General features: G+C 41.1%; 2 protein-coding genes across 10 annotated transcripts in view; both read left to right on the top strand.

Annotated features, from left to right (window-relative positions):
* Positions 1-2,626, top strand: part of map7d2b (MAP7 domain containing 2b) — a 37,068-nt gene extending 34,442 nt beyond the window's left edge. For 8 of the 9 annotated variants that reach the window (XM_038304414.1, XM_038304411.1, XM_038304419.1 and 5 more), the window contains 3 exons: positions 1,184-1,328; positions 1,894-2,185; positions 2,276-2,626. In XM_038304414.1, coding sequence (XP_038160342.1) covers positions 1,184-1,328; positions 1,894-2,182 — 434 coding nt within the window. In that variant the 3' untranslated portion in view covers positions 2,183-2,185; positions 2,276-2,626. The remainder of the gene's footprint in view (positions 1-1,183; positions 1,329-1,893; positions 2,186-2,275) is intronic. The other variant, XM_038304412.1, reaches the window with a different exon arrangement.
* Positions 2,627-9,052: 6,426 nt separating this feature from the next.
* Positions 9,053-24,724, top strand: zgc:112982 (uncharacterized protein LOC503771 homolog). The gene is made up of 10 exons (XM_038304372.1): positions 9,053-9,280; positions 12,983-13,026; positions 13,127-13,774; positions 14,093-14,830; positions 19,584-19,753; positions 23,587-23,707; positions 23,794-23,872; positions 23,951-24,087; positions 24,399-24,489; positions 24,567-24,724. Exons 2-10 carry the CDS (start codon positions 12,992-12,994, stop codon positions 24,690-24,692), a joined length of 2,145 nt encoding a protein of 714 aa, XP_038160300.1. The 5' UTR covers positions 9,053-9,280; positions 12,983-12,991; the 3' UTR covers positions 24,693-24,724.
* The last annotated feature ends 1,131 nt before the right edge of the window (positions 24,725-25,855 follow it).

The raw sequence follows: 25,855 nt of genomic DNA, 5'->3' as shown, positions 1-25,855 counted from the left end.
TGCTTAAAAAAGGTGACGTAAGTCTTGCAGCCCAGTGCTAGGCTCTGGTGCTGCCTGGAATCGATAAGAGAATCAATGCAATGGAATTGGAACACACGGAACCGGTTCTGAACAGGAACCGGTTTTCGATTCCCATCCCTACCTCACACAGCATTATAGTTCCTCCCAACACACCATTTCACCCACCTGTCGATTAAACTGATGCATGTTGCTTCATTTTTAGTGGTAGTTACATGTTTTAGGCCATTAAACCCTTTAAGAAGTGACAGATTTTCATCTGTGAGCAATATCAGCTACGGTAGTAGCCATTCAAAATTTCCCCACTTTCATTGATGGGTCCTTGGATGGTCCCCTACAATTCCTTTTTAAACATCAATCTTTGTTCTAAAATATTCTGTCTGTCATGATCTCTGGACATTTAGATCAAAAGAAAAGCGTAATTTCCTGGTCAGACCCTGTAATTCAGTGAAAGGGTGGAGTCAGAGTAAAATAATATGCACGAGGGGGTCACTCCAGTGGCTGGACGTTGGAGGCGATTTTTGTTATGAGTTGTAGGGAAGTGAGCAGCCATTCGGCTGGCGTAGAAAGCGCCATTTTGAATGGTTGCGATTGTATGAGTGGCCTCCTGCTGGTAGAAAATATTTACCATAGTAAATACAATACTGATATCTGATTATCACCTTAAATTATTTGATCAACGCACTTGGCAGTAAAACTGGTTAGAAATCCTCTTGGAGGAGAGAATGTGAGGTTTGTTTGGTACAAAGTAGCTGAAACCGTGAAAATAGGAGATGATGAAAAAGACTAAAATAAACCCCTTAGTTTTCCTCTCCCCTGATTTACCTCATGTTTCTTTTTTTTTTACTTTCTCTACTGTTTATCACAACCCTGAGTTTTGCTTCTCTTTCTTGTTTTAGTCGCATTGTGACTCGGCAGATGGTTATACATAGAGAAACAGCACCCCCTATTGGTAGATAGAAGTAACAACACTACTGTTAGATTTCATGCTTCGTTCTTCTGATATTATAATCGCTCCCTTCCTCCACTGTTACTTTTCATCTTCAATGCTTCTGTTTAATACCCAAGCTACAGAACAGGGCCCTCTGTTTCCTGCTGTCTGTTCTTTAAAGGTGATTATGAACACATGTATTTATTTAGGCTGTGGGTTTGTTGTGTTTTACAGCCTCTGGGGTTAAATGCGAGGCTGTTGGTGCCTCAGAGGAGGATGCTCCGACCCCGGCTGAAGCCCCCATCATCATGCTGGGGCCCCTGGAGAATAAGAGCTTCGTGGACGAGCTTTCTGATGGAGTCCAGTCCATGGACGTCAGGTAAAAATGCTCGGGGAGGATATTTCTCTCCATGTCAGGGAACAGCTATCACCTTTCAAGTGAATTTCTGGCGTGTTTTTTGGTTGTTGTTTTTTTATTGAATTGGACCAGTGGGGAAAGGGAAGGGGATTAACGTCGATAGAAAAGCAGATGGGTGTAAATCACTGTGTTCCTGGAAAGAACACAGTTAGAGGCTGCTCTAATTAAAGAGCCAGACATTATTTCTCTCTAACCAGTCCAGACTGACTCCATGTGACTGTTCAGATTTGTTGTCTTCACATTGAAAACGAGTATTTGTTCTGTTAGATTATCCTCAGAGAGAAAAATCATAAGTTTAAGGTTTCAATGTGACCAAACAGCTCTGTGGCCTGTGAAGAATCCATCAAGGCTCTGAGCACAGTAACAGAACCAGCAGATCCCACAGAGAACACAAGTTTTCCCAATGCTTAAGGATTACATTTATGTTTCATGTGTTTTTAAACAAACGGATTATGTCTCATAGAAATCTGAAGCAGTGGGTTTAATGAATCGAATGTTGTGTCTCTGTCCTCATTGTTCCTGTAAGTTCTCCATCTGTCTCCATCAGCCCGGTTTCCAGGGAGGAGCAGGCGAGTGCTCAGGAGTTTTCCCCAGTCGCTGAGGGACCTGACGGCTATCCCCCCGACCACCTGATGGACCTGGACGGTCCGGGACGGGGACAGCGTCAGGGCGCTGAGACGCCGGCCTACCCCAAGCTGCAGGCCGGCAGCGGGGTGGGAGACCTCAACAAGAACCTGCTGATCCAGGCGTACAGCGCCGCCTCAGAGTCCTCGCAGCTCATCCACAGCGTCGGCCCGAGCAAACTAGACATCTAAAAGGTATAGAAAGAAGCTCTTAGAGAGAAATACAGGAAAAAGCCCTGGAATAGGTTTAGTAATCCATGATTTGGTCTTTCGTGTCTCTTTCAGCCTGTTTTCAGGAGCTAAAACAGGAACACTATCACCTCCCTCTGCAACAACAGGCATCATTTCCACAAGACAAAGCTTAGCATCTGATTTTCATCCGTGTTACCAAACCACTCCCATGACCAGCAGAAGTCTGACTCAGAAAACACATTCTGACTCAGTTATGTCAATAATGTGAAGCCTATGTTTCTAGTAAGATAACTTTACAGGAACAAAGAAAAGAAGAAATTCTTCTGCTGTCTGTTAAATTGAACCTAGACCCAACGACGTATTTATGACATGAAACTTTAAAGTTCAGGTGTTCTACTTGTAAACGTTTAAATGGGTCCATCGCCTGCTGCAGAGGTCCTGATGAAGCCACACCTGCATTGCCGCAAACATCAGCTTCTAAAACCTTGTAAATAGACCAGACGGCAGGACGATAACGGGAAGAGGACGCCGCTCCGATGGACGCCGCTCTGTAAATCCTGTGTAGCATCTTTAAGCAGGACTAGATAGCTGTGTAGTTCAACAGTGTGTTTCTGACGGTTCCTGCGTGTTTATCCAGACGCTCCCTCATGAAGAGTTTCTCCCTGTCAGGTAAACAATCGTATAAACCCGCTGTAGCTGTAGCTTTGGTTTCGCTGCTGCTTTTCGTTCCAATCGATGGACATTCGTAGACCTGCAGTGATTCCACGGCGGGGGAGGAAACAAAAAAAGAGCGGGAGGAAATGCTAAATGTGTTGTATTTTTATCTGCAGGATGAAGATGTAATTGTCTGGCACTGACTGTAACCACACAAGCTGCAGTTTATAGCGTGCACCTACAGTAGTTATGTTTCACATCAGCACCTCCAACTCCTGGACCTCACAGCTCATCACCTCTGAGGCCTTAAAACCTCTGTGCATCAACCGCCACAATCACTGCTCAAAGATCTATTTTCATTAGGAGGAGCCACAAGAAACAAAAACACAACATTATTAAACACTTGAAACTCTCTGTGATGATAATGATTAAAAAAAGCTATTTTATTTAACTGTTCAGATAATTTACAAGCTGCTCAGACTTCCCCTTGAAGTTGAGGGCCTGCTTAAACCCCTGAGGGCTTAAGCAGGTCGTAATGTACATTTCTTTGTTGAGAGAACAAAGCCTTTACTTGCGCATTTATTAACACTTCTCTCACACATTGGCTCCTCTTTCTCAAGATTTGCACATCAATCTCTGGTTTCTGATTAACCCAGAGGGTTTCCAGGAACCCCCATGTATAAACATAAAGGAGTTAGCATTTATCCTAATAATTAAACTCTGACACTGCAGCTTGGTGGAATATATCATTGTAGATGTGGTGCATGGATACTTGCAGAAAAAGAACAATAAATTTCATCAAACCATGTCTCAGTGAGCCTTATTATATACAGAGTTATAGCAATATTACAAAACAGACATTTTTAGGTGAGTTAAAGAGAGATTTCAGTCCTCTGTTATAATCATGGCTGATTCTCAAGGATTTGTTCTTTTCTTTTACAGTCAGCAATATATAGGAAAAATTCACAAAAGCGAAGGAGAACTATATATCTGATAACTAAGATATAGTAAGTCTACTTTCCTTACTTACTTTCTCTCCAAGAAAAACGTCCTGTTTTGTTTTGCTTTTTGATTAAGTAAAATGGAATACTAAGATACAGGCTAATTATTTTACCTACTTCTATAAAGAACGTTCTATGAAAAATGCAGCTTCCAACTGATATTGCAAACGATATCCAATCTCATTCATTGCAGTCTTTGTTATCTCAAGCTTAAACGACTGCAATGAATGGATGCAATATTGTGCAGTCTATCATATATCCATGCATTAAAAGGTTGATAACTTTTTAGCCCATTAAAAGGAATTTTATTTTCTTTTATGCTCATAATTTATTTAGATCTTTGTGATGGAAAACAGGAGAAGAGGGAGGAAAATATGATGGTAGATAGATTTTATAAAGAACAATACATAACTTTTAAAAATATTGAATACTAGCAGTGCCAATAAAGAAAAATAAACAGGTCAATAGATGAGCGGTTAGAGCTGCGTATTTTGGGATTCATCTTATAGAGATATGTAGCTATAGAAAACAATAGGGGAGTGGTGGCCTTATGGCCAGGCACAGGCGTAACCTTCTGGTGGGCACATGTCCACACCAGTGGACATGTGCCCACCAGAGGTGTCAAGTAACGAAGTACAAATACTTCGTTACTGTGCTTAAGTACACTATTTAGGATTCTATGCTTTATTCCATTACTTATTTTTCTTCCTATTTCTAACTTCTACTCATTACATTTTCACACAAGTATCTGTACTTTCTATTCCTTACATATTTAAAACAATCGTTACTCTTGGCTTCGGTTTAATGTTTATAAATATTTATTTCAGGTCAGTGAAAACTAGTGTGATTGATGAGTCATATAACGCAAACACTCATTGGTTAGCTAAAGGAAATCATCAGAAGCAAGCAGGTGTTCTTCAAACTGCAAAGGTGAATTGTCTATGCCATGCTACAATGTAGGATTCCGAAAAAGATGTTGAAATGTCTGAAAGGTCGGACACAGGCGAGAGCGTATCGGGAGACGGAGACCAACAGATAGTCGAATGGTCAAATAATCGAAAAATTCCGCTTTCAATTCATATAGTGGCATCTGGCTATTTTTTTTAAAGGTTACTTTATACTTTAAGTAGTTGAAGTTGATACTTCAACCTTGACCAGAGTGTTTTTAAGTACCAAATGTGAGCACTTTTGACTGTATTATAGTTGTCTTGTGTTGGTGTTTGCGGGATTTGGAATATTTTTTAAAGGCCTTTCCAAATCTGCACCTTGAAGCTTTATATTTCTGGTTCTTTTTCCTAAAAAAAGAGATCACTCTGGACAAACTCTTTGAAAAACACTTTATAATGTATCTGTAGTAAATAACCAAGAGGTATGACAACAGATTCTGATAGAAATTATAATCTTACTCCGATCAAAAAAGTTGCTTAGACTTACAGAAGGCAGCTGCTTACCAACCGGCCTCACATCTCGTGAAGTTACCACGATTCACAGTTAGAGAAGCATTTTATACAAGTCCATTCTGCCACATCATCACATCATTACATCATCATATATGTTAGCAGATGAGGAGACATCCATGGCTCCAGCCTTATCACAATATTACACTTTGCAAGCCGCTATATCTGCCCCTGGAGAGGGAGAAACAGCTCCTAAATGGTTACAAGCTGTCTTGGAAAATGAAAATCAAAAAACGTACACCTTCAGATGATGCTGGCCCCTGTCATTTCAGCAAGAGATAATCTGACCTTTGCAGCTGAACTGGAGGTCATCAATTAAAGATCTCGAAGAACTGTGTAGTATTCAATCTGAGGTACATACAGGTGCTGGTCATAAAATTAGAATATCATGAAAAAGTAGATTGATTTCAGTAATTCCATTTAAAAAGTGAAACTTGTATATTATATTCATACATTACATACAAACTCATATATTTCAGATGTTTATTTTGTTTAATTTTGATGATTACAAATGACAACAAATGAAAATCTCAAATTCATCATATCAGAAAATTAGAATATTGTGAAAAGGTTCAAAATTGATGGCCCCTGGTGCCACACTCTAATCAGCTAATTAACTCAAACCACCTGCAAAAGCCTTTAAATGGTCTTTCAGTCTAGTTCTATAGGCTACACAATCATGGGGAAGACTGCTGACTTGACAGTTGTCCAAAAGACGACCATCGACACCTTGCACAAGGAGGGCAAGACACAAAAGGTCATCGCTAAAGAGGCTGGCTGTTCACAGAGCTCAGTGTCCAAGCACATTAATAGAGAGGCGAAGGGAAGGAAAAGATGTGGTCGAAAAAAGTGTACAAGCAAGAGAGATAACCGCACCCTGGAGAGGATTGTGAAACAAAACCCATTCAAAAATGTGGGGGAGATTCACAAAGAGTGGACTGCAGCTGGAGTGAGTGCTTCAAGAACCACCACACACAGACGTATGAAAGACATGGGTTTCTGCTGTCGCATTCCTTGTGTCAAGCCACTCTTGAACCACAGACAGCGTCAGAAGCGTCTTGCCTGGGCTAAAGAGAAACAGGACTGGACTGCTGGTGAGTGGTCCAAAGTCATGTTCTCTGATGAAAGTAAATTTTGCATTTCCTTTGGAAATCAAGGTCCCAGAGTCTGGAGGAAAAGAAGAGAGGCACTTCATCCACGTTGCTTGAAGTCCAGTGTAAAGTTTCCACAGTCAGTGATGGTTTGGGGTGCCATGTCATCTGCTGGTGTTGGTCCATTGTGTTTTCTGAGGTCCAGGGTCAACGCAGCCACATACCAGGAAGTTTTAGAGCACTTCATGCTTCCTGCAGCTGACCAACTTTTTGGAGATGCAGATTTCATTTTCCAACAGGACTTGGCACCTGCACACAGTGCCAAAGCTACCAGTACCTGGTTGAAGGACCATGGTATCCCTGTTCTTAATTGGCCAGCAAACTCTCCTGACCTTAACCCCATAGAAAATCTATGGGGTATTGTGAAGAAGAAGATGCAATACACCAGACCCAACAATTCAGAAGAGCTAAAAGCCACTATTAGAGCAACCTGGGCTATCATAACACCTGAGCAGTGCCACAGACTGATCGACTCCATGCCACGCCGCATTGCTGCAGTAATACAGGCCAAAGGAGGCCCAACTAAATACTGAGTGCTGTACATGCTCATACTTTTCATGTTCATACTTTTCAGTTGGCCAACATTTCTATAAATCCTTTGTTTTTATTGGTCTTCAGTAATATTCTAATTTTCTGATATGATGAATTTGAGATTTTCATTTGTTGTCATTTGTAATCATCAAAATTAAACAAAATAAACATCTGAAATATATGAGTTTGTATGTAATGTATGAATATAATATACAAGTTTCACTTTTTAAATGGAATTACTGAAATCAATCTACTTTTTCATGATATTCTAATTTTATGACCAGCACCTGTATATCACTCAGGTGTATGTCAGGCCATAGACATTAGGAATCCAAACAAACTATCCTTGAAGATACAACAACCTTAGAGATTTCACATTCAAGGATGAAAAAGTTTAACCCCTTGATAATTTATTTGAATTATTAGGAAACATAAATTGCTTCAAATGTTTCTCAGAATTTCTAAATCAGTAAATAGATGTATTTCATAAGAATTTTATCCATTACAGATATTTTCAAGGTACATAGTATTAGGTAGTAGTAGGTATTAAGTAGAGGTGTAAATACTATTTAGATAAGTATGTTTGTCCAATAATCTATGAAGATCTAATGTATTATTAAAACTTGTGAAAAAACAAATTACCTTTTCTTAAAAAAAAACAATTACAACTGGAAAGATATTCATAGACTAGGTGAAAGCATAATAATAGAGTCATTTAGATGATTACATATATAAAGTATGCTATAAAGTTAATGATGTACAAAGAAGGACTCTGACTTGAAACCAGTGCCAACCGAGCTGGCCAATAAATGATTCTGAACCTTCTGTTTCAGTTTTTAGGAGCAACGTTTTTTGTTCTTTTTTCGCAACAAATTAGATAAGAAAAACATGTAACAAACATTGCAGTCAAAGAATAATTAAAAATATAGCTTATTAAAAAATAAGAACATTAGAGCCATCAAATTACACCAAATACAAATGTAAGTAACTATTCTGCATTTCTCTACATACTTCAGTCTGCTGAAATACTACATGTATGTAAAATAATTGCCATCATGGCTTTGTAAAACTGCTGCCTCCCTTTGTGAAGCAGGAAAAAGACTAATACAAAGTGAATCCAGTAGAACTTTTTATTGCCTTCCTGGAATGGGTGACAGTAAATTGATAATACATTTTTGGCTCTCAAAATGGTAATGGTGCCCTATTTGTTTGTACCCGCCGATACTGATACCACCATTTTAGTGCTGGATCGGGGCCCCGCCTGATACTGGTATATCTGCAACATTAATGTTTACCCAATAAAATGGCCAGGTTTAATCCTTATTAACATTGCTATAAGTTGCCAAGCTAACCTGTTGTTCAAAAAATAACAATGGTCATCCACAGTTTGCATCTTTTTAGTAGCCAGAAATAAATGTTGAATAATTATAATTGCATACTTTTAAAGTTATGAGTAATAGGTAATTTAAGTGAGCTGCATGCCTGTTTTTATGGTAAAGTAACACTTGCACTCCCAATTCTATTTTTTTATTCTACGTATATTCATTCAGCAATTCAATTGATGGTTGAAATCATTTATTAGAAGCCCAACGATAAAATGTTTACAAGAGTTCCTTTTTAAAATTGTAAAAGAGCTCAAATAAAATTACTTTTCAGAATATTTAAATTATTTTCTTTCACCAGAAAATAAAACATTGTTACTTTTATTTTGAAACAACCTCTGGCGGAAATGGCAGCTCTCTGCTGCGTTAAATAGTACTATTAAAATAATGAATAAGCATAATACAGGGTGTTGTATTTGTGGGAAATTAGAAACTGTCCAACATATTTTTTTAGAATGTAATAAATATACTCAGGAAAGAGAGATGTTGCGTAGAAAGTTAGACAGGAATAAAAATAAACTAGATATAAGGGAATTGTTTCAAAGATCATCTGGGGATGTAGTTTTTGGGAGTATTTTTAATTTTCTAAGAAGAACGGGTATTTTAGGAAGAATATAATAGTTTGTCTGATCCATACTCCATTCTGGAAGGTGGCGGTAATGCACCTATAAGTTGTTTGCCAACCGCCATTAAAAAAAAAAAAGAAGAAGAAGAAGCTCTCTGCTGCGATCAGACGGTGGACCTGTACATGTAGCCATATTCTTGTTATGATAAACGGAATATTTAACACATTTAAGGATTGTGTTAATACATATTAAACGAAGGGATATATTCTTAGTTTATAGGCTGCTATAACCGTGTTTTGTCCTTTGTTGTGTACGCAGTGTTAGCCGTCGTAGCTTGACGTGGGCCCTGCTCCAAGGTAAGGCCATGGTTTAGCTGCTACCAAGCTAAATGTTTAAAGCTAACAAGGCCGCTCTGGTGTAGTTTTAAATGATTTTCTGGTAAAATGTCAAACTACTAGGTGATTGCATGATGTATTTCACTGTTGCATAATCTCACATCAGCTATAACCAATATTTGATTCGTTAACATTGCAAAAGATAAAACGAAACTGTTTACCCTTTTCCCTCGAGGAAAGGATCGTGTGCTCGTAATTACAGTTAGTACATTTATGTCTGTTGTTTAGTAACCTACCGATGAAACGAAATAACAAATTGTTTTACAAAAATTTAGTTTAAACCTTTTTAAACCACCTAAGTTGATATTCTTAGTTTGTTTTATTCTTCCTTTGTATTTTTTTTACCTTAATTATTTCTTCGCCGCTGTTTATTTCTCTCTGCCCTTTTGGCATTTCTCTCTACAAAAGGGAGAACATACAAAGGAAGAATAAAACAGACAAAAATATTATAACATGCACATAAATAAATACTTAAAAATATAAGTAATTAAAAAATAAAGTTGAAGATTATAAAGGACAAAAAAATAAATAAGGTAAATATTACAAAGGCAAATAAATAAAGAAGCTAATTAAGAGTTATATACATTTATGTCTCACTTTATAATTTAATTTATACTGACATTTATTTGTTTATTGTATTTATGTTGGCAATTAATTGTATGCTTATATATTTATTGAGCATTTATTTATTTCTGTAATTATTTTGAAATATGCCAGAGTTGGTCCTCCATAAGTGTACACATCGCTGGTTATGGTGAAAAACATATTTTCAATCATATATTTGAAGTGTTTTATGTTCCTCAAGTTACGCTCAAACATTTATATTGAAGTGACTCCTAAATCATAAACATTTATGTTAAATTAAATTTTTAAAATCTTTGGGATTTTTTCCCATGTTATTTTATGCAGGCCAGTTAGTTATACGTCAGCTTGTACACCTAAATTCAGCCAATCATATATCAATGATCATCTGTCAATCAAATTTTTTAGGTCATAGCATCTTGATTCACATGTCACAGCTAATATCCCAGTGTTCAGGGGGATGGACGTCTGTGTCTTCTGCAGGCGTAGAGCTAACAGAACTGGTAGCGTTGTGAGGCAAGGGCTCAAACATGTACGGCTGGAAGCCTTCTACTCCAAACCAAGCTTCTGCCGCCCTGGCGTCCTCTTCACCAACATCTTAATCCCCGCTTTCCTCCTCTAAATAAAAAATGTATGAAGGAAGAGACTCATCCACGACCTCCGACACTAAACTCTCCTCCTCTTGCATGTTTCCTCTGTCCATAGCGTTCCTTGACAGTGTCTTTCTAAGTCACCAATTTAGTGCTACTTGGTCCCAATGGAATTTCCCGTTGGGAACCTACTGGCTTTAAGTTACCAACTAGTTAGCAAGATGCTGCTGACAAACCAGCCATAATCAAACTTTCTTGCAAACCTTCGACCACAACTATCCCGCCCTCTTGATAAACGACCAATCACATTCACTTTATTCACTCGTGTAAAGTCGAGAATCACGCGACTTTACACAGAATTCCCTACGACTTGAATTAGAAATGGAGACAAATTCGATTTTCCTTAAAAATGGAAAACATTCTGCCTGCATAATTTTATACAGGGTTCCCGCGGCTCCTTAAGTCTTAAAAGGCATTGAATTCTTCAAAATAAAACTAAGGCCTTAATTGGTATTAAAATGTCTTAAATCAGTCTTTCTTAGGTCTTAATTTTTAAAACATCATAAATAGGACTATTTTTAATTTGATTTATTTTTGTAATCTAAATAAAACATTAAAACTGACCTTTTTTTTTTTCATTTAAAAAAATAACGGCTCGCCATTATTGGTTCCGTCCCGATAGCGGAACCAATAAATGCGTTGTTGCGGCCGGGACATTTGGGAGATGCACCATTAACTTTTTGTCTAGAAAATATGAGCAAGTGTAAATGAAACGAAAATGGCTATCCAGCCAAGAGTTTTCTCCATGGCTAAAACCAGGGAACATACATGAGGCTCAGTGGATTTTGTGCAAGAAGTCATTCAAGCTCAGAACGATGGGAATTAAGGCAGTGGAGTCACACATGCGAAGGGTGAAACACAAAGCGTCAAAATGGAGTTACGGAGAAACAGCCGGTATTTCTCAGTTTAGTTCCACCCTTGTCTCTGCAACGCCTCCACTTATCACCAAATCAAACATACTAAGAAAACCATACAAAGAAAAATAGCTGCAAAAAAGACTTAGCACTGGTTATGTTGTCGCTTTAAAACTGATTTGTTTTGCTCCCTGCTAAGACAAAGTTTGTAAATTCAGTTAAATAATTGTTAAAATATATCTTTCATTTGTGTGTTTTTAGCTTTCTTCCTGTATGGGAAGCTTTTCAAAATTTGAAACATTAGTGCAGTGGTTTATGTTATAATAAACCTTTGGGTTAAGTTGTTGCAAGCAGGTTTTTCTTGTGTTTCTTGTGAATTTGGTCTTATATTTTAATTTCAAGTGGCATTAAAAAGTCTTAAAAAGTCTTGAATTTAACTCTCCTTATGCTGTAGGAACCCTGCTATAAGGTAAAGATAAATAATATAAGAAAAAAAGCGTCCAATTCCTTACAGGTAAAAGACCGGGCGTTAGTCAACTTAAGGATTTCCACTGGAGGTCGATCGATGCTTTTTTTTTTTTTTTATGCAGAAACCAATTATTTTATGGATCTAATTCCTATGATTTTGGGGAGCTGATTTTTGAGAAAATTGCTGGTTTGTTGGGTTGCTAACAGATGCACTTTACACAGGAAACTAGGGCTGAAGCAATAGATTGTTGAAACAACTCAGCTAATTTAACAATCAAATAATTGGGGATCGATTTAATTGATTTTTAATCCATTCCTTTACATCACCTTAAAGAGAAGTCCGGTGAGCATAGAATAAGCAATGGATAATTATCTACAATGAACCCCCGTTTATCACAGGGGGTTACGTTCCAAAAAGAACCAGCGATAGATAAAATAGAAACCTTTATTTTTTTTACAGTTATTATACAATGAAATACTCCATAAAACATTGAAATCAAGGAACAAAAACTTTTTACAGGCCCAAGCATTTGTTTAACAAATAAAAGTACGGTATAAACGTTTGTTGTTGTTTTTTTTTGTTTTTTTTACAAATAACTACTGTACTGTAAAATAATATAGTTATAAATAAATAAATAAATAATCATTTTAATCATCAATGCAAACTGAAGAGTTAATATTGCAGGGATCAGCACCGCCCCGCCGTGACGGATTGGAACGGGAGAAAATAAAAAATGATTATGAAAAAAAATACAAAGTACAGTTGGACAAATACTGACTGACATGTACAGTACAGTAGGGGGAATTAGGCAGAAATGCATACAGCGAAGGAAAAAGAAGGGATGAGGAAATGTAGAAAGAACAATTGGCTTATATAAGTAAAAGGAAAAAGCAATATATACATATCTTGATAAAACTTTTCGTTTAGGGAAAAAGGAAAAATGAAATATATACTATATATATTTTTTGTTTTTTATTTTTAATAAGGTCAGTTTTGGCCCTCCATAACCAATTCAACCAAGATTCTTTTTGCTGAATAACATTTAAACAAGCTTTTTGTTTTATCTGTTTTTAATTAAATATATATATAAATCACATGCTTTCCTCAGGTTGCGAACATGTCAAGATCAAGCTCGAGATCGCCTCATTACAGGTACTTTCTCTCACTTAATTTATGCTAAACTGTTAGATTTTAAATAATTGATATTGTTAATTTTGCTGATTATAATTGTTTGTTTTCTGCTCTGTTATATGAGGTTCCCCTGGGAGGAACCTGACTTTGATCCTCGGACAGTTGTTGACAAATTGGATGGAAATCCTCAGGACAGGGGCCACCATCCCAGAGAAGGTCCTGAAGATTTTAGGGATCCCTACTGGGAGGAAAGGTACCCAGGGGGTCCAAGAAGATCTCCTTTCCGGGATGACTTTCACTTTAGACACCAGCGACATTCAGACCATGAAGGGTTTCACAGATGGGCAGAGTCACCACCCCGTGATGCAATACCGTTAGAAGACCGGAGGTTTTCCCAGAGAGACGAAGGAGGTTCTGATGCTGACAGACACAGAACGGAATTCAGGGATGACTTTTACAGGTTTGATGAAAGACGGGAGATACCTCCGACTCTCTTGCCAAGACTTAGGGGATCGTCAAACACTCAGAGGGTTTACGCAGAACACCATACAAGGAAGGCCTGGGAGGGTCGGAGGAGTGAGGAGCAGGACAGGGATCAGGGAAGACCCAGAGACTTTAGTCCTGGTATAAGGTCAGATGACCAGCGAGCTGAAGAAATGCTAAAAGAAGGAAGGTTCCCAGAGTATCCTAACAGAGGTAGACAAAGGGAGGGCTGGGATCCTGCTTTTAAAAGACCAAGACGAGAAATGGATTTCGTCGATCATCCTGGGTAAATCTTTGGGAACACACTCTGGACATGGGGATTAAAAAGGATTCTCACCTTTTCTTATTTTCCATAGTTGAAATCCTCACGATTTGATTCTCGTAGTTTTCACTAATGAATGTAATAGTTTTATCCTTCTTTCTCTCTAATCTGTGAAATGTTGAAGACAGTGCATGTTTCATCAAAGATCCTGTAGATGATCAGACGTTTCAGTCTTTAAACTCATCCCCCTTTTTATTCTGACGATCTAGATCTAAGAGTGAACATAAAAGCAGATGTTTGTGTCTCCTTTGAATCATCTCACCTCCTCTTATGCCACCACAGGTACAGGGAGGAGAAGGACTTTGTGGATCGCGGTTACTCTGTGCACAGACCCAGAGGCGGGTTTAGAGACCGGACTCTGGGAAGCCTTCCCCGTGAAGACTCAGGACCTTTTGTTGGCGAACACGATCACAGTGTAGAACGTGGAAGGAATCAGCAGCAGTTCGAAAACTTTGAAGATCGCAGAAATGATCCCAACTTTGATCTTCAGAGAAGTCCCAGTTCAGCGGGTTCTTCCCAGGAGCATTTCAGGAAATCCACCAGCCGGCCTAGGGAGAACAGCAGAGGGAAACATTTTCAAAACGATTCCAGACACGGCAACTATCAGGAACCAAGGAGAAGTCCAAACACTATGAGATATGATCAGCAAGGAGGCCCTGAAAACTATCGAGGGAGGGGAAGGGAGCTTGACGACCGAGGTCCAAGAGGAAGAGCCGAACCCAACAGGAATCAACCGCGATACCAAGACCGTACCCAGGGTGGGCAGAGGCCAGACCACCACCCAATCAGAGATGATTATGAGAAGATCCCAAACTGGATAGATGAAGACAAAATCCAACAATGGAGACAAAGCAGGTCCAGAAGTCTGGAACAGAACTCGCCGAGGGACGACCTGGACCCCAAAAGGCCCCCTCAGAGGAACCAAGCGTGGAGTGATCGGCAACCTGATAACATGACGGTTATAACAAAGGAAACGCTCACCATCAATGTGGACATGAGCCGACCCCTTAGCAACAACAGGTAAGAGGAGCGTGCTGGTTGAGGGGTGAAAGTTCACATTTACTTTTTCCTCAAAGCAACACTACTAATGCTACGAGGGGGACGAGTTTAAATGTAGCTCTGATTGAATGGAGATCCCCATCATAGGGACTGCCAGGATGCTGCCTGTTCTGGTTTCTGTCCATCTGATCCAGATCTGAGTGTCCATGATGATGATGATGAGAAAGAAAGTGAGGAAAATCTGGGTCCCTACCATCCTGTAATCAGCGGCCAACAGTGATGACACATCAAATTTCCGTACTGGTGAGGAGCTGCCGTAGAACTCTTTAACTTCATCTCAGTAAGCCGAACAAGTCCAATAAAGAAGGTCTTTGGAAAACTGTGGGAAGAAGCAGATCAAGACTAGAAGCTCAGGATATTTCAGAACAAGGAGGACTGTGTCTGTCCCCTGAAACCGTAAACACTCTAAGACAATCTTTGGCTGTTAGGGTTTGTCAAGAGCTAGATTGCAGATTACACTTGAAGGCGAAGATGAAGTTTGATCACCCGACTGGTTGTTCCTTTGGACAAGAATCTTATTTGTCTCCCAACTTTTCCTCACATAATCAAAGAGTTTCTGCAGGGTTTTATGTTACTTTTCTCTGCTTTAAGCTGTCTGAAGATGAACTGTGTTCCATCGGTGAGACATAAGGTGCTCTTTTTAGCCAACATCCTAGAGGAAGCTCGTCCAAATGACTAATTCTGCTCTGATGGACTTTGCTGTTAGGCTGGCTAATGTTTAGCCAAGGATATGGGTTTAACAACCTCCCCGATGATGGCAGATGGAATAGCAGGTAACAAACATGATGCAGACCTAACACAGACCAAATGGGTCTGAAGTTGTTCCAAAGGAGTTCAGAAGATGAAACCCTGGAGAATGTTTCAGAGCGTACCATCAAACCCTGTCCTGACCTAGACTCAGAACCTGGACTCGTACTCAATGTAGTTTAAGAGAGAAACTGCTGTGGTGTTGTTCAATGAAGAATCTCAAGAACCTGAAAATTTGTTTTTTTCCATGGATATGAGGAGCTCTGGAGTAGTCTGTGTGAAAAAAACATCTGGTTTGATGCCTTAAATATGTCCTTTAAACTCAAGCTGAAGATTGTTTTCCAGTGAAGCTGTGAGGAAGCGATGATGCGGCTGCTGTACCTGTTAAGATTGGGGAACCTGTTGGATAGAAACCATAGAGGTCTGAGCGTCTCCAGAACCGATGAGAAGAAATGTCTAGTTGGATCACAAGAAAGAAAATGTAGAAGATTTTTGCTAAATTGGATGCAATTCAAACCCAGAAGATCCTAATAGACCAGAACCAAGCAGCCAACTGCAGATTCCGATCACAGGAGTACTGGTTCCCCCCAGATGTTAACAGGCTGGGTCAGAACTACCCCAGTGTGCCCAGAATAAACACCTGAACATGGTAGAACCTTCTTCCTTATTCTGTTCATATAAACAGTGTCAGAAGTCAGCTCATTTGGACTGAGGAGAGAACTGATCTGTGGAAAAAAGCCAGATACAGACTTTGTGATGACCAAGTCGGGGCTTTTCCATGGAACTGAAACCAGCCCTTGCCGTCTGAAGCAAGAACCGGCCCTAGCCGTCTGAAGCAAGAGCCGGCCCTTGCCGTCTGAAGCAAGAGCCGGCCCTTGCCGTCTGAAGCAAGAGCCGGCCCTTGCCGTCTGAAGCAAGAGCCGGCCCTTGCCGTCTGAAGCAAGAGCCGGCCCTTGCCGTCTGAAGCAAGAGCCGGCCCTTGCCGTCTGAAGCAAGAGCCGGCCCTTGCCGTCTGAAGCAAGAGCCGGCCCTTGCCGTCTGAAGCAAGAGCCGGCCCTTGCCGTCTGAAGCAGCAACCGGCCCTTGCCGTCTGAAGCAGCAACCGGCCCTTGCCGTCTGAAGCAAGAACCGGCCCTTGCCGTCTGAAGCAGCAACCGGCCCTAGCCGTCTGAAGCAAGAACCGGCCCTTGCCGTCTGAAGCAGCAACCGGCCCTAGCCGTCTGAAGCAGCAACCGGCCCTTGCCGTCTGAAGCAGCAACCGGCCCTAGCCGTCTGAAGCAAGAACCGGCCCTAGCCGTCTGAAGCAAGAGCCGGCCCTTGCCGTCTGAAGCAAGAGCCGGCCCTTGCCGTCTGAAGCAAGAGCCGGCCCTTGCCGTCTGAAGCAAGAGCCGGCCCTTGCCGTCTGAAGCAAGAGCCGGCCCTTGCCGTCTGAAGCAAGAGCCGGCCCTTGCCGTCTGAAGCAAGAGCCGGCCCTTGCCGTCTGAAGCAAGAACCGGCCCTTGCCGTCTGAAGCAAGAACCGGCCCTTGCCGTCTGAAGCAGCAACCGGCCCTTGCCGTCTGAAGCAGCAACCGGCCCTTGCCGTCTGAAGCAAGAACCGGCCCTTGCCGTCTGAAGCAGCAACCGGCCCTTGCCGTCTGAAGCAGCAACCGGCCCTTGCCGTCTGAAGCAAGAACCGGCCCTTGCCGTCTGAAGCAAGAACCGGCCCTTGCCGTCTGAAGCAGCAACCGGCCCTAGCCGTCTGAAGCAGCAACCGGCCCTTGCCGTCTGAAGCAGCAACCGGCCCTAGCCGTCTGAAGCAGCAACCGGCCCTTGCCGTCTGAAGCAGCAACCGGCCCTTGCCGTCTGAAGCAAGAACCGGCCCTTGCCGTCTGAAGCAGCAACCGGCCCTAGCCGTCTGAAGCAAGAACCGGCCCTTGCCGTCTGAAGCAGCAACCGGCCCTAGCCGTCTGAAGCAAGAACCGGCCCTAGCCGTCTGAAGCAAGAACCGGCCCTAGCCGTCTGAAGCAAGAACCGGCCCTTGCCGTCTGAAGCAAGAACCGGCCCCATTTGAAGCCGGAATTAATCTATTGAACCAAAGTCAAAAAGTTTTTTACTCAGTCTCAGCCTCTGGTCTTAGAAGGACAACGAGGTAAAACCTGGTTTAGTTTGGACGGAATTTGTTAAAACTTGCTTCATGCTGACTGGAGAACAAAACACATCTATTGTGATGGTGTCCCTAGAGTAGAAGAATGGTTGAAACGGGCCAGGACAGATTTCTGTCCATCAAACCCGTCCCTAAATGTTTTCACTGCCAACGTCTGACTGAAAGGTATTTCTGGAAATTATACGATCCCATGGAACGATGATTAAAAACCAATTTCTTTTGTTTTTCTCTGGAAATTAAGACCTAGAAGTTTCTGTCTACAGTGGGGACACAGCAACCTGATGATCTGTGGAGAAAAACAAGTCATGGCAGGAAGCTCATCCTGAGATCCTGAGTTTTAAAGGTGCATTTTGGAGTTAACACGTCATTAATCAGTGGATGTTTAATCTCATCAGAGCCACGAGTTAAAAGAATTTCTGTCAGAACACCCCCTAGAAAATCTGGATGTGAATAATCAAAATTATTGGCAGCTAGAAAAGCACTCGGAGAAAGCAGATCTTTTTTTTCAGCTTTCATTGTCATTTCGCTGTCACAAGTACAGAGCAAAAAAACTCTGCATTTAACCCATCCCCTTGGGGAGCAGTGGGCTGCCATTGTGCAGCGTGGAGACTGTGGAACCTCTGGATTCCAAGCGCAGTGCCTTAACCCCCTGGGCCACCACTCCCCTGAACAGTGCCAGTCCTCCACCCAGTACCCCATTTCCCGACATACTGAGACTTCCACCTTAAACTAATACCTATATTCACAGAATCTCTAAAAACAATTCCTGGATCCAGATGGTGATCCAGATCAAGACAAAAGTTAATTATTTGTTGCCAGTCAAAGTACACACCTCTAAAAATTTCAGCAAAATCCCTCAATAACTTTGTTTTAAGAGAAGACACCAATGAAATCATAACCTCCCTGACAGAGATAAAAATCCTAATTTCTGCATAAATTAGTGGAATTAAAGAGCCGTTTTTAGACCTGAAGAAGAAACAAAGTTGGATATCGTTGCTGATATGGATGAAGCTAAAGCTCTCTGAGGAGGAAAGCTGATGTTTTGTTTAAATGGGAAAAGGACTTGACAATATCTGACTAAAGATCCTATCATTCTGAAACAGTCCAATAAAGTTTGACCCATCCAGAAAATCTCACAAAGATTCTTCTTTTACTTCATTCCTCTGGACTCTTCTATCATGGCTGAACAATGGTCAATGTGGACCAGCAGCTGAAATGAGATGCACCAAGATTTTGAGGTATTAATAGAAATGTGAACTTTCACCCTAACATGAGCTCAACAAGGGACTTAACTGTCCTTATAGCCTCTTTACGCTCAATTAGAAAATATGTACATGATTCTATAAGCGAAGAAGTCGAGCTTTAACAGCCCTTAGTATGAGTTATTAAAGTCCTCCACCATTAAAGTTCTTTGAGGAAGACATAAAAGGTGAGTCCATTGGTAAGGTAAGAGGTAAGCTTTTATCACGTTTGTTTCTGTTCAGTTTACAGTCAGAGATAGTTTATGGATATAAAATAAAACCTTTCCATCAGAGTTGGTGTTTATAGACAAGACCTCTAATCCTTTGGCCCAATATTATGTTTATTTTGGAGTTTTGTTTTACTTAGTTGTAATTCTGAGAACATCTAACTCTGCTAATCTATAACATTTCAGATTGTTTTTTAAGAATGATTAAGATATCTAAAGGAAAACATGATCTAAAAGAGGAAATAATTTGGTTGGTGTGAAGTACAAACAGCATGTCCTTGGAGTCATGCGTTGCATTAGCTAGCCCGCGCCTGGAGTCTCTGTCACGCTGATGGCTTTACTCTTCTTCTGCAGCCCCCTGTGCTACTCAACAGACAGACTGCTCTCCATGGACCTAGTCAACGCGGGCCGCACGCGGCAGGACTTCATGCCCCTGTTGGAGCACTCGGGGATGTACCGGGAGAAGGCTACACACACAGGGACTTTTGCCCAGGAAATCATCTCGTTGGTGCACTTTGTCAAAGGTTAATACATCACATACACACTGTGAGCGGAGCGGAGAATAATTTGACATTGAAATTTAATTTCAGTATGACTTTAACTGAAGAGGGCTGGTCTTTTAAAAAAATTGTGAAACTCCAGTATACCTATTTGGTATTTATTAAGTAACAAAGCGTTCTAAGCCAACCTGGCTGTTTGGGAAAGGTTTTCACTCCTTAAAATTAATCACAGGTTTTTCCCCACCTGGCAGCAGAAGCAATAAAGTTACCATAATAATAGAACATTAATTTTTTTACATCACCGTGGAGGAATTTTGGTCCACACTCTCTGTGGTATCATTTTATAGCATGGTCAAAAAGGTTGGTGTGTTAGCCTCTAAAAGGTCAACCCACTCCTGGGCTTTGACTACGCCAATCCCAAACCATTATTTTAAAACTTTCTTGTAGCCTATTGGGGGTGCACGTACATGGCCAGACATTCAGGGTATTGGAAAGCCAGCCATCCATGTCCAAGCAGTCCCACACCATCACCCTCCCACCACCATGTTTTACACTCTGTTTCTAAAGTAATCCATATATATACACCAGATGTAACAAGAAGTTTGTTCTCTCTCCTCCAGTGTTGTTTTTGACAGCCATCTTAGATTAAGTCTTAGTCTCAGTCTTCAGGACGAAAACTATCATTAGTTTTAGTCGCATTTTTGTCATTACTATACAGGTGCTGGTCATAAAATTAGAATATCATGAAAAAGTAGATTGATTTCAGTAATTCCATTTAAAAAGTGAAACTTGTATATTATATTCATACATTACATACAAACTCATATATTTCAGATGTTTATTTTGTTTAATTTTGATGATTACAAATGACAACAAATGAAAATCTCAAATTCATCATATCAGAAAATTAGAATATTGTGAAAAGGTTCAAAATTGATGGCCCCTGGTGCCACACTCTAATCAGCTAATTAACTCAAACCACCTGCAAAAGCCTTTAAATGGTCTTTCAGTCTAGTTCTATTGGCTACACAATCATGGGGAAGACTGCTGACTTGACAGTTGTCCAAAAGACGACCATCGACACCCTGCACAAGGAGGGCAAGACACAAAAGGTCATCGCTAAAGAGGCTGGCTGTTCACAGAGCTCAGTGTCCAAGCACATTAATAGAGAGGCGAAGGGAAGGAAAAGATGTGGTCGAAAAAAGTGTACAAGCAAGAGAGATAACCGCACCCTGGAGAGGATTGTGAAACAAAACCCCTTCAAAAATGTGGGGGAGATTCACAAAGAGTGGACTGCAGCTGGAGTGAGTGCTTCAAGAACCACCACACACAGACGTATGAAAGACATGGGTTTCTGCTGTCGCATTCCTTGTGTCAAGCCACTCTTGAACCACAGACAGCGTCAGAAGCGTCTTGCCTGGGCTAAAGAGAAACAGGACTGGACTGCTGGTGAGTGGTCCAAAGTCATGTTCTCTGATGAAAGTAAATTTTGCATTTCCTTTGGAAATCAAGGTCCCAGAGTCTGGAGGAAAAGAAGAGAGGCACTTCATCCACGTTGCTTGAAGTCCAGTGTAAAGTTTCCACAGTCAGTGATGGTTTGGGGTGCCATGTCATCTGCTGGTGTTGGTCCATTGTGTTTTCTGAGGTCCAGGGTCAACGCAGCCACATACCAGGAAGTTTTAGAGCACTTCATGCTTCCTGCAGCTGACCAACTTTTTGGAGATGCAGATTTCATTTTCCAACAGGACTTGGCACCTGCACACAGTGCCAAAGCTACCAGTACCTGGTTGAAGGACCATGGTATCCCTGTTCTTAATTGGCCAGCAAACTCTCCTGACCTTAACCCCATAGAAAATCTATGGGGTATTGTGAAGAAGAAGATGCAATACACCAGACCCAACAATTCAGAAGAGCTAAAAGCCACTATTAGAGCAACCTGGGCTATCATAACACCTGAGCAGTGCCACAGACTGATCGACTCCATGCCACGCCGCATTGCTGCAGTAATACAGGCCAAAGGAGGCCCAACTAAATACTGAGTGCTGTACATGCTCATACTTTTCATGTTCATACTTTTCAGTTGGCCAACATTTCTATAAATCCTTTGTTTTTATTGGTCTTCAGTAATATTCTAATTTTCTGATATGATGAATTTGAGATTTTCATTTGTTGTCATTTGTAATCATCAAAATTAAACAAAATAAACATCTGAAATATATGAGTTTGTATGTAATGTATGAATATAATATACAAGTTTCACTTTTTAAATGGAATTACTGAAATCAATCTACTTTTTCATGATATTCTAATTTTATGACCAGCACCTGTATGTGATAGTTTTAGTCGGTTTTAGTGGACTAGTTTTAGTCCATTTATGTTGCATTTCATAAAAACAGTTAACTTTTACAATATACAGATTCTTTACCAGACTGACAGCCCTTGCCCAGCTAGATACTACAGTTGCTGGGTATAGAATGCTGCCATGCAGTTCATCATTGCTGTTGGGCAGAAAACTGATTTCTATCATTAAAAATTTTTTTATGAATAAATACCGTACTTTTTAAAAAGTAATAGCAGAGCTAGTTCAACACAACATATTGGTTATTATAGCAGACAGCCAATAACAAAATGTTCAATAAAGGAATGGTTTTAGACATATATGGTTTCCATCCAAAAGCAAACACTTCCTGATCTACTATGAATCATGCATTACACACAGATCAATAAAATCTTTATTGCAAAGCAAAGAACAAAAACATTCTTCTTTCTACTCTGGCAATTTTGGCTTTATTTCTTCAATTTACCTCTTGGTTACTGATGCTCAGGTGTCAAAGTAGATTTAAATTCATAGGGGTTTGGTATAAAAAAATACAGAGAGAACCCAAGTAAATTCCTTGTAATCCCATGACAATCCAGACCTAAACTGAATGAATATTCTAACTAAAATGTGGAAATATTCAAAGGAAGCAGAGAAAATGTTTTAATGATAATACAAGGAAACATTCACATCATATTTGAATAAAAGGAAACAATATCAATGATTACAGCAGTTTGTGAGGGTGCACTTGTGCATGTAAAGTTTATCCATAGAGAAAATGCTCAATAGTGTTTGTGGAGAGCCGAAGAGGCGCACCCCCCAGAGTACTGAGTCCAGCGCCGGGAGACCCAAAGCCCCAGACGCCCAAAGGGACCCCAAGAGTGAAGGCACCAAGGAGGAGCCAGCAAGGAAATCAGACCCCCACCAAGAGGGGAGGAGAGGCAGCCCTGAGGAAGCCCCCAGCCACCGCAACGCCGGACCCCCCAGAAGCAGTGGGGACGAGTCTGCGGGCTTTGCTGACAGCCAGCCACCCAGAAGTGAACCTGGCCATGGGCCCCAGGCATCCGAGGCCCAAGGGGTGCCCGACCCCCCGGCAGGAGCCCCGGCAAGGCCCCGGCCGGCCGGGGCCCGCGGAGAAGCCGCCAGGAATGAGCCAATAGCCACCCAGGCATCCACCCCCAAACCCCGAGCTCCACCAGTGCACCGGCGAGCCCCGACGCCAGCCAGCGGAGGGAGAGCAGGACGAGGGGAATAGAATTTAAAAATTGAAAGCATAAAATTTGAAAAACGAAATCTGAGAAACAGCAAAGTTGCTCCCAAAACCTATTTTTCCAATGTTTATTTTCTGCACATAATTTTTTTCAAATTTCCATTTATAAAACACGTACTTGGCAACAGTAATGAAACAAATTTCCTCCATATAACACAGGAGGTCCTTGCCTGTATGCATCAGAAACAGATGTGAGAATATAGAAGCAGTAGTAGTTAAAAAGTGTCACCCTGTCTCTGTTTTGATGCACCAACCATCTGTTTCTTACAGAACAGTACTTCAGAGGTGATGGACTCACCCTCAACAAGCGTTTTTCTGCTCCTCAGAAAGGAGGATACTCTCAGGACGATTCAGAGGAGCTAACTTTGAACCAGAGGTTCAGTTCCTGCAGGTTAGCTCACATGATCTCACTCAGGCCCCTTATTGGTTGTTTTGGCACATCACGATTTTGACCATCCATTTTTGAACGTCTTACAGAGGCTTCAGTTTAAACATGGACTCTATATTTGATGATGGAGATGATGAGTTTCTGTTTTCCAAACTGGGATCCATGCAGGTGGGATAAAACCAGTCAGGTTGTTAATCAGCTATTGCTGGGATGGTGTTTCTAATCACATGGTTTACCCACTGACAGGGGGTGAGCAATCATCCAAAACGAGACCCAAGTGACCTCAGGCACGACCTGGAGAGGAGGAGACAGGAGAAGCTGGAAGCAGTCAAAGTTACCATCGCCGGGAGCAGCTTATCCCAGCATTCCCAGTCGTCAGACAGGTGAGAAGGATCACTTTGGAAGAACCAGGACTGCTAATGGGGAATGATTCATAAAAATGTCGTCATATAGCTCTAGAAGAGCCAAGTAAGGTTTGCTTTCCGCTCTACTGTGCAGAGGTTCCTGGAAACCTACAGAAATAAGAGAGAATTAAACGTTTAGCCTAAATCCAGCGAAGGTTGAACTCTTCACAATAACTTATCAGTTCATCTTTTATTAAGAAAAGAACCTAATGTGGATCTGGATTAAAAACACCAAAGAAACTCGTCTGAGCCGTCAGATCCAGACTGAAGTTTCAGCTTGTCTGTTTCAGCGAGCCAGACCTGGCACCTCCAGTGGACCACGAGGGATACCCTGGCAGCGCGGGAGACCAGAACAGAAGCCGAGAAGGCAGTGTGGAGAGGGTCAGAGAATCTCATGTTGGGACTGCTCTGAAAGGTTTCCTTATAGGAAGCTAAAATGTGGTTTGGTTCTCCTGCAGGGATTCAGGAAAGGAGCTTATAATCGACCCAATATGAGCCCACAGAGGAGAAAAGCCCCGCTTGGAAAAGAGAGAGTGAAGAAGCACAGCAATCCTCCAGGTAACTTTCTGTTCTCCTTAGGTTAATTATTACAACTTCTGATTGATGTAGAGATTTTTAACATCATATTCTGGTTAAATATGGAACTAATTACAATTATAAATAAAACTTTGCGCCAATTCCCAACACGTCAAAGCACGTTACAGAGACAGTTAAACCAGATCATACAGTCAGAATGGTTTAGAGTTTTCTATCCAAGGAAATCCCCGTCCAGGAAACACAGCCAGGCGGACGAGCTCGGAGCCAGCTGCCATGTCAGAGAATGAAAGGAGCACATCCAGTCAGAGAAACAGGACTACACTGAAAAACAGGCCAAGCTCCAACATCTATAAACAAAGGTGTTGATGGCAGCAGCACAGCTGATATTTCTGTACGAGATGCTGTCACAGCCAAACAGGCACACACCAGATGAAGCTACTAAGAAAAGACGGAGAGAGCAGAACTTTGGACTAACAGATTCTGTAGAGTGATAGAATAGAGATAGAATGAAGCAGAATAATAAAAGGGGTCCCTATGTCCTCCAGCAGTCTAAGCCTATAGCAGGATAACTATAGAGATAGCTCAGGATAACCTGAGCCACTTTAAATAGAAGCTTTATCAAAAAGGAAAGTTTTAAGCCTAGCCTTAAAGGAGAATTCCGGTTTTTAACACTTTTAGCCCATTTTCTGTAGTGTCCATTTTGTAAATCCCATTGAGTTCTGTTGGAATAGTCAATATTCCCCTGCCACCGGAAACGGAAATGGGGCCTGTTTACACAGTTGTAGTCTTTTCGCTTCACTCTGTGTACGCCGACGTCGAGGTGCTAACGTCTCTGTTAAACACTTTAAAAAACTCTGAAAATGGAATACGAAAGGTGGATTCTTGATTCTGTAGTGTCCAGGATGAAATCGAATGATCGACACCAAAAGTTTGACAATTGCTCCTGTCTCTGCTTTTTGGCTCATTTAGAATCCACCCCTGGCTGCTTTAGAATGGCTTCCATAGAGCATGTCCGATAATGTCCTTAAAACAACCTTAAACGTTCTTTTTTTAAAATATGCTACTCACCGGGTCGTCAGCGCTGTTCAATGACGTTCCAAAAAAAGTTTCGTAAAGAAAAAACGTTCCTGTAGTGTTTTATTTAGCATTTTGTAAATCCCATTGAGTTCTGTTGGAATAGTCAATATTCCCCTGCCACCGGAAACGGAAA

Source organism: Cyprinodon tularosa, unplaced genomic scaffold, assembly GCF_016077235.1.
Source record: "Cyprinodon tularosa strain WSP-4 unplaced genomic scaffold, ASM1607723v1 ctg533, whole genome shotgun sequence".
NCBI lineage: Eukaryota > Metazoa > Chordata > Actinopteri > Cyprinodontiformes > Cyprinodontidae > Cyprinodon > Cyprinodon tularosa.
The sequence above is the reverse complement of the archived record's forward strand: the minus strand, read 5'-3'. Positions and strand labels throughout refer to the sequence as shown.

Bases quoted from the DNA above. Each gene is read 5' to 3' on its own strand.
- zgc:112982 (XM_038304372.1), top strand. From the start codon at position 12,992: ATGTCAAGATCAAGCTCGAGATCGCCTCATTACAG. The intron at 14,831-19,583 runs GTAAGAGGAGCG...CTTCTTCTGCAG, and splicing joins CGACCCCTTAGCAACAACAG to CCCCCTGTGCTACTCAACAG. The intron at 19,754-23,586 runs GTTAATACATCA...TGTTTCTTACAG, and splicing joins GTTGGTGCACTTTGTCAAAG to AACAGTACTTCAGAGGTGAT.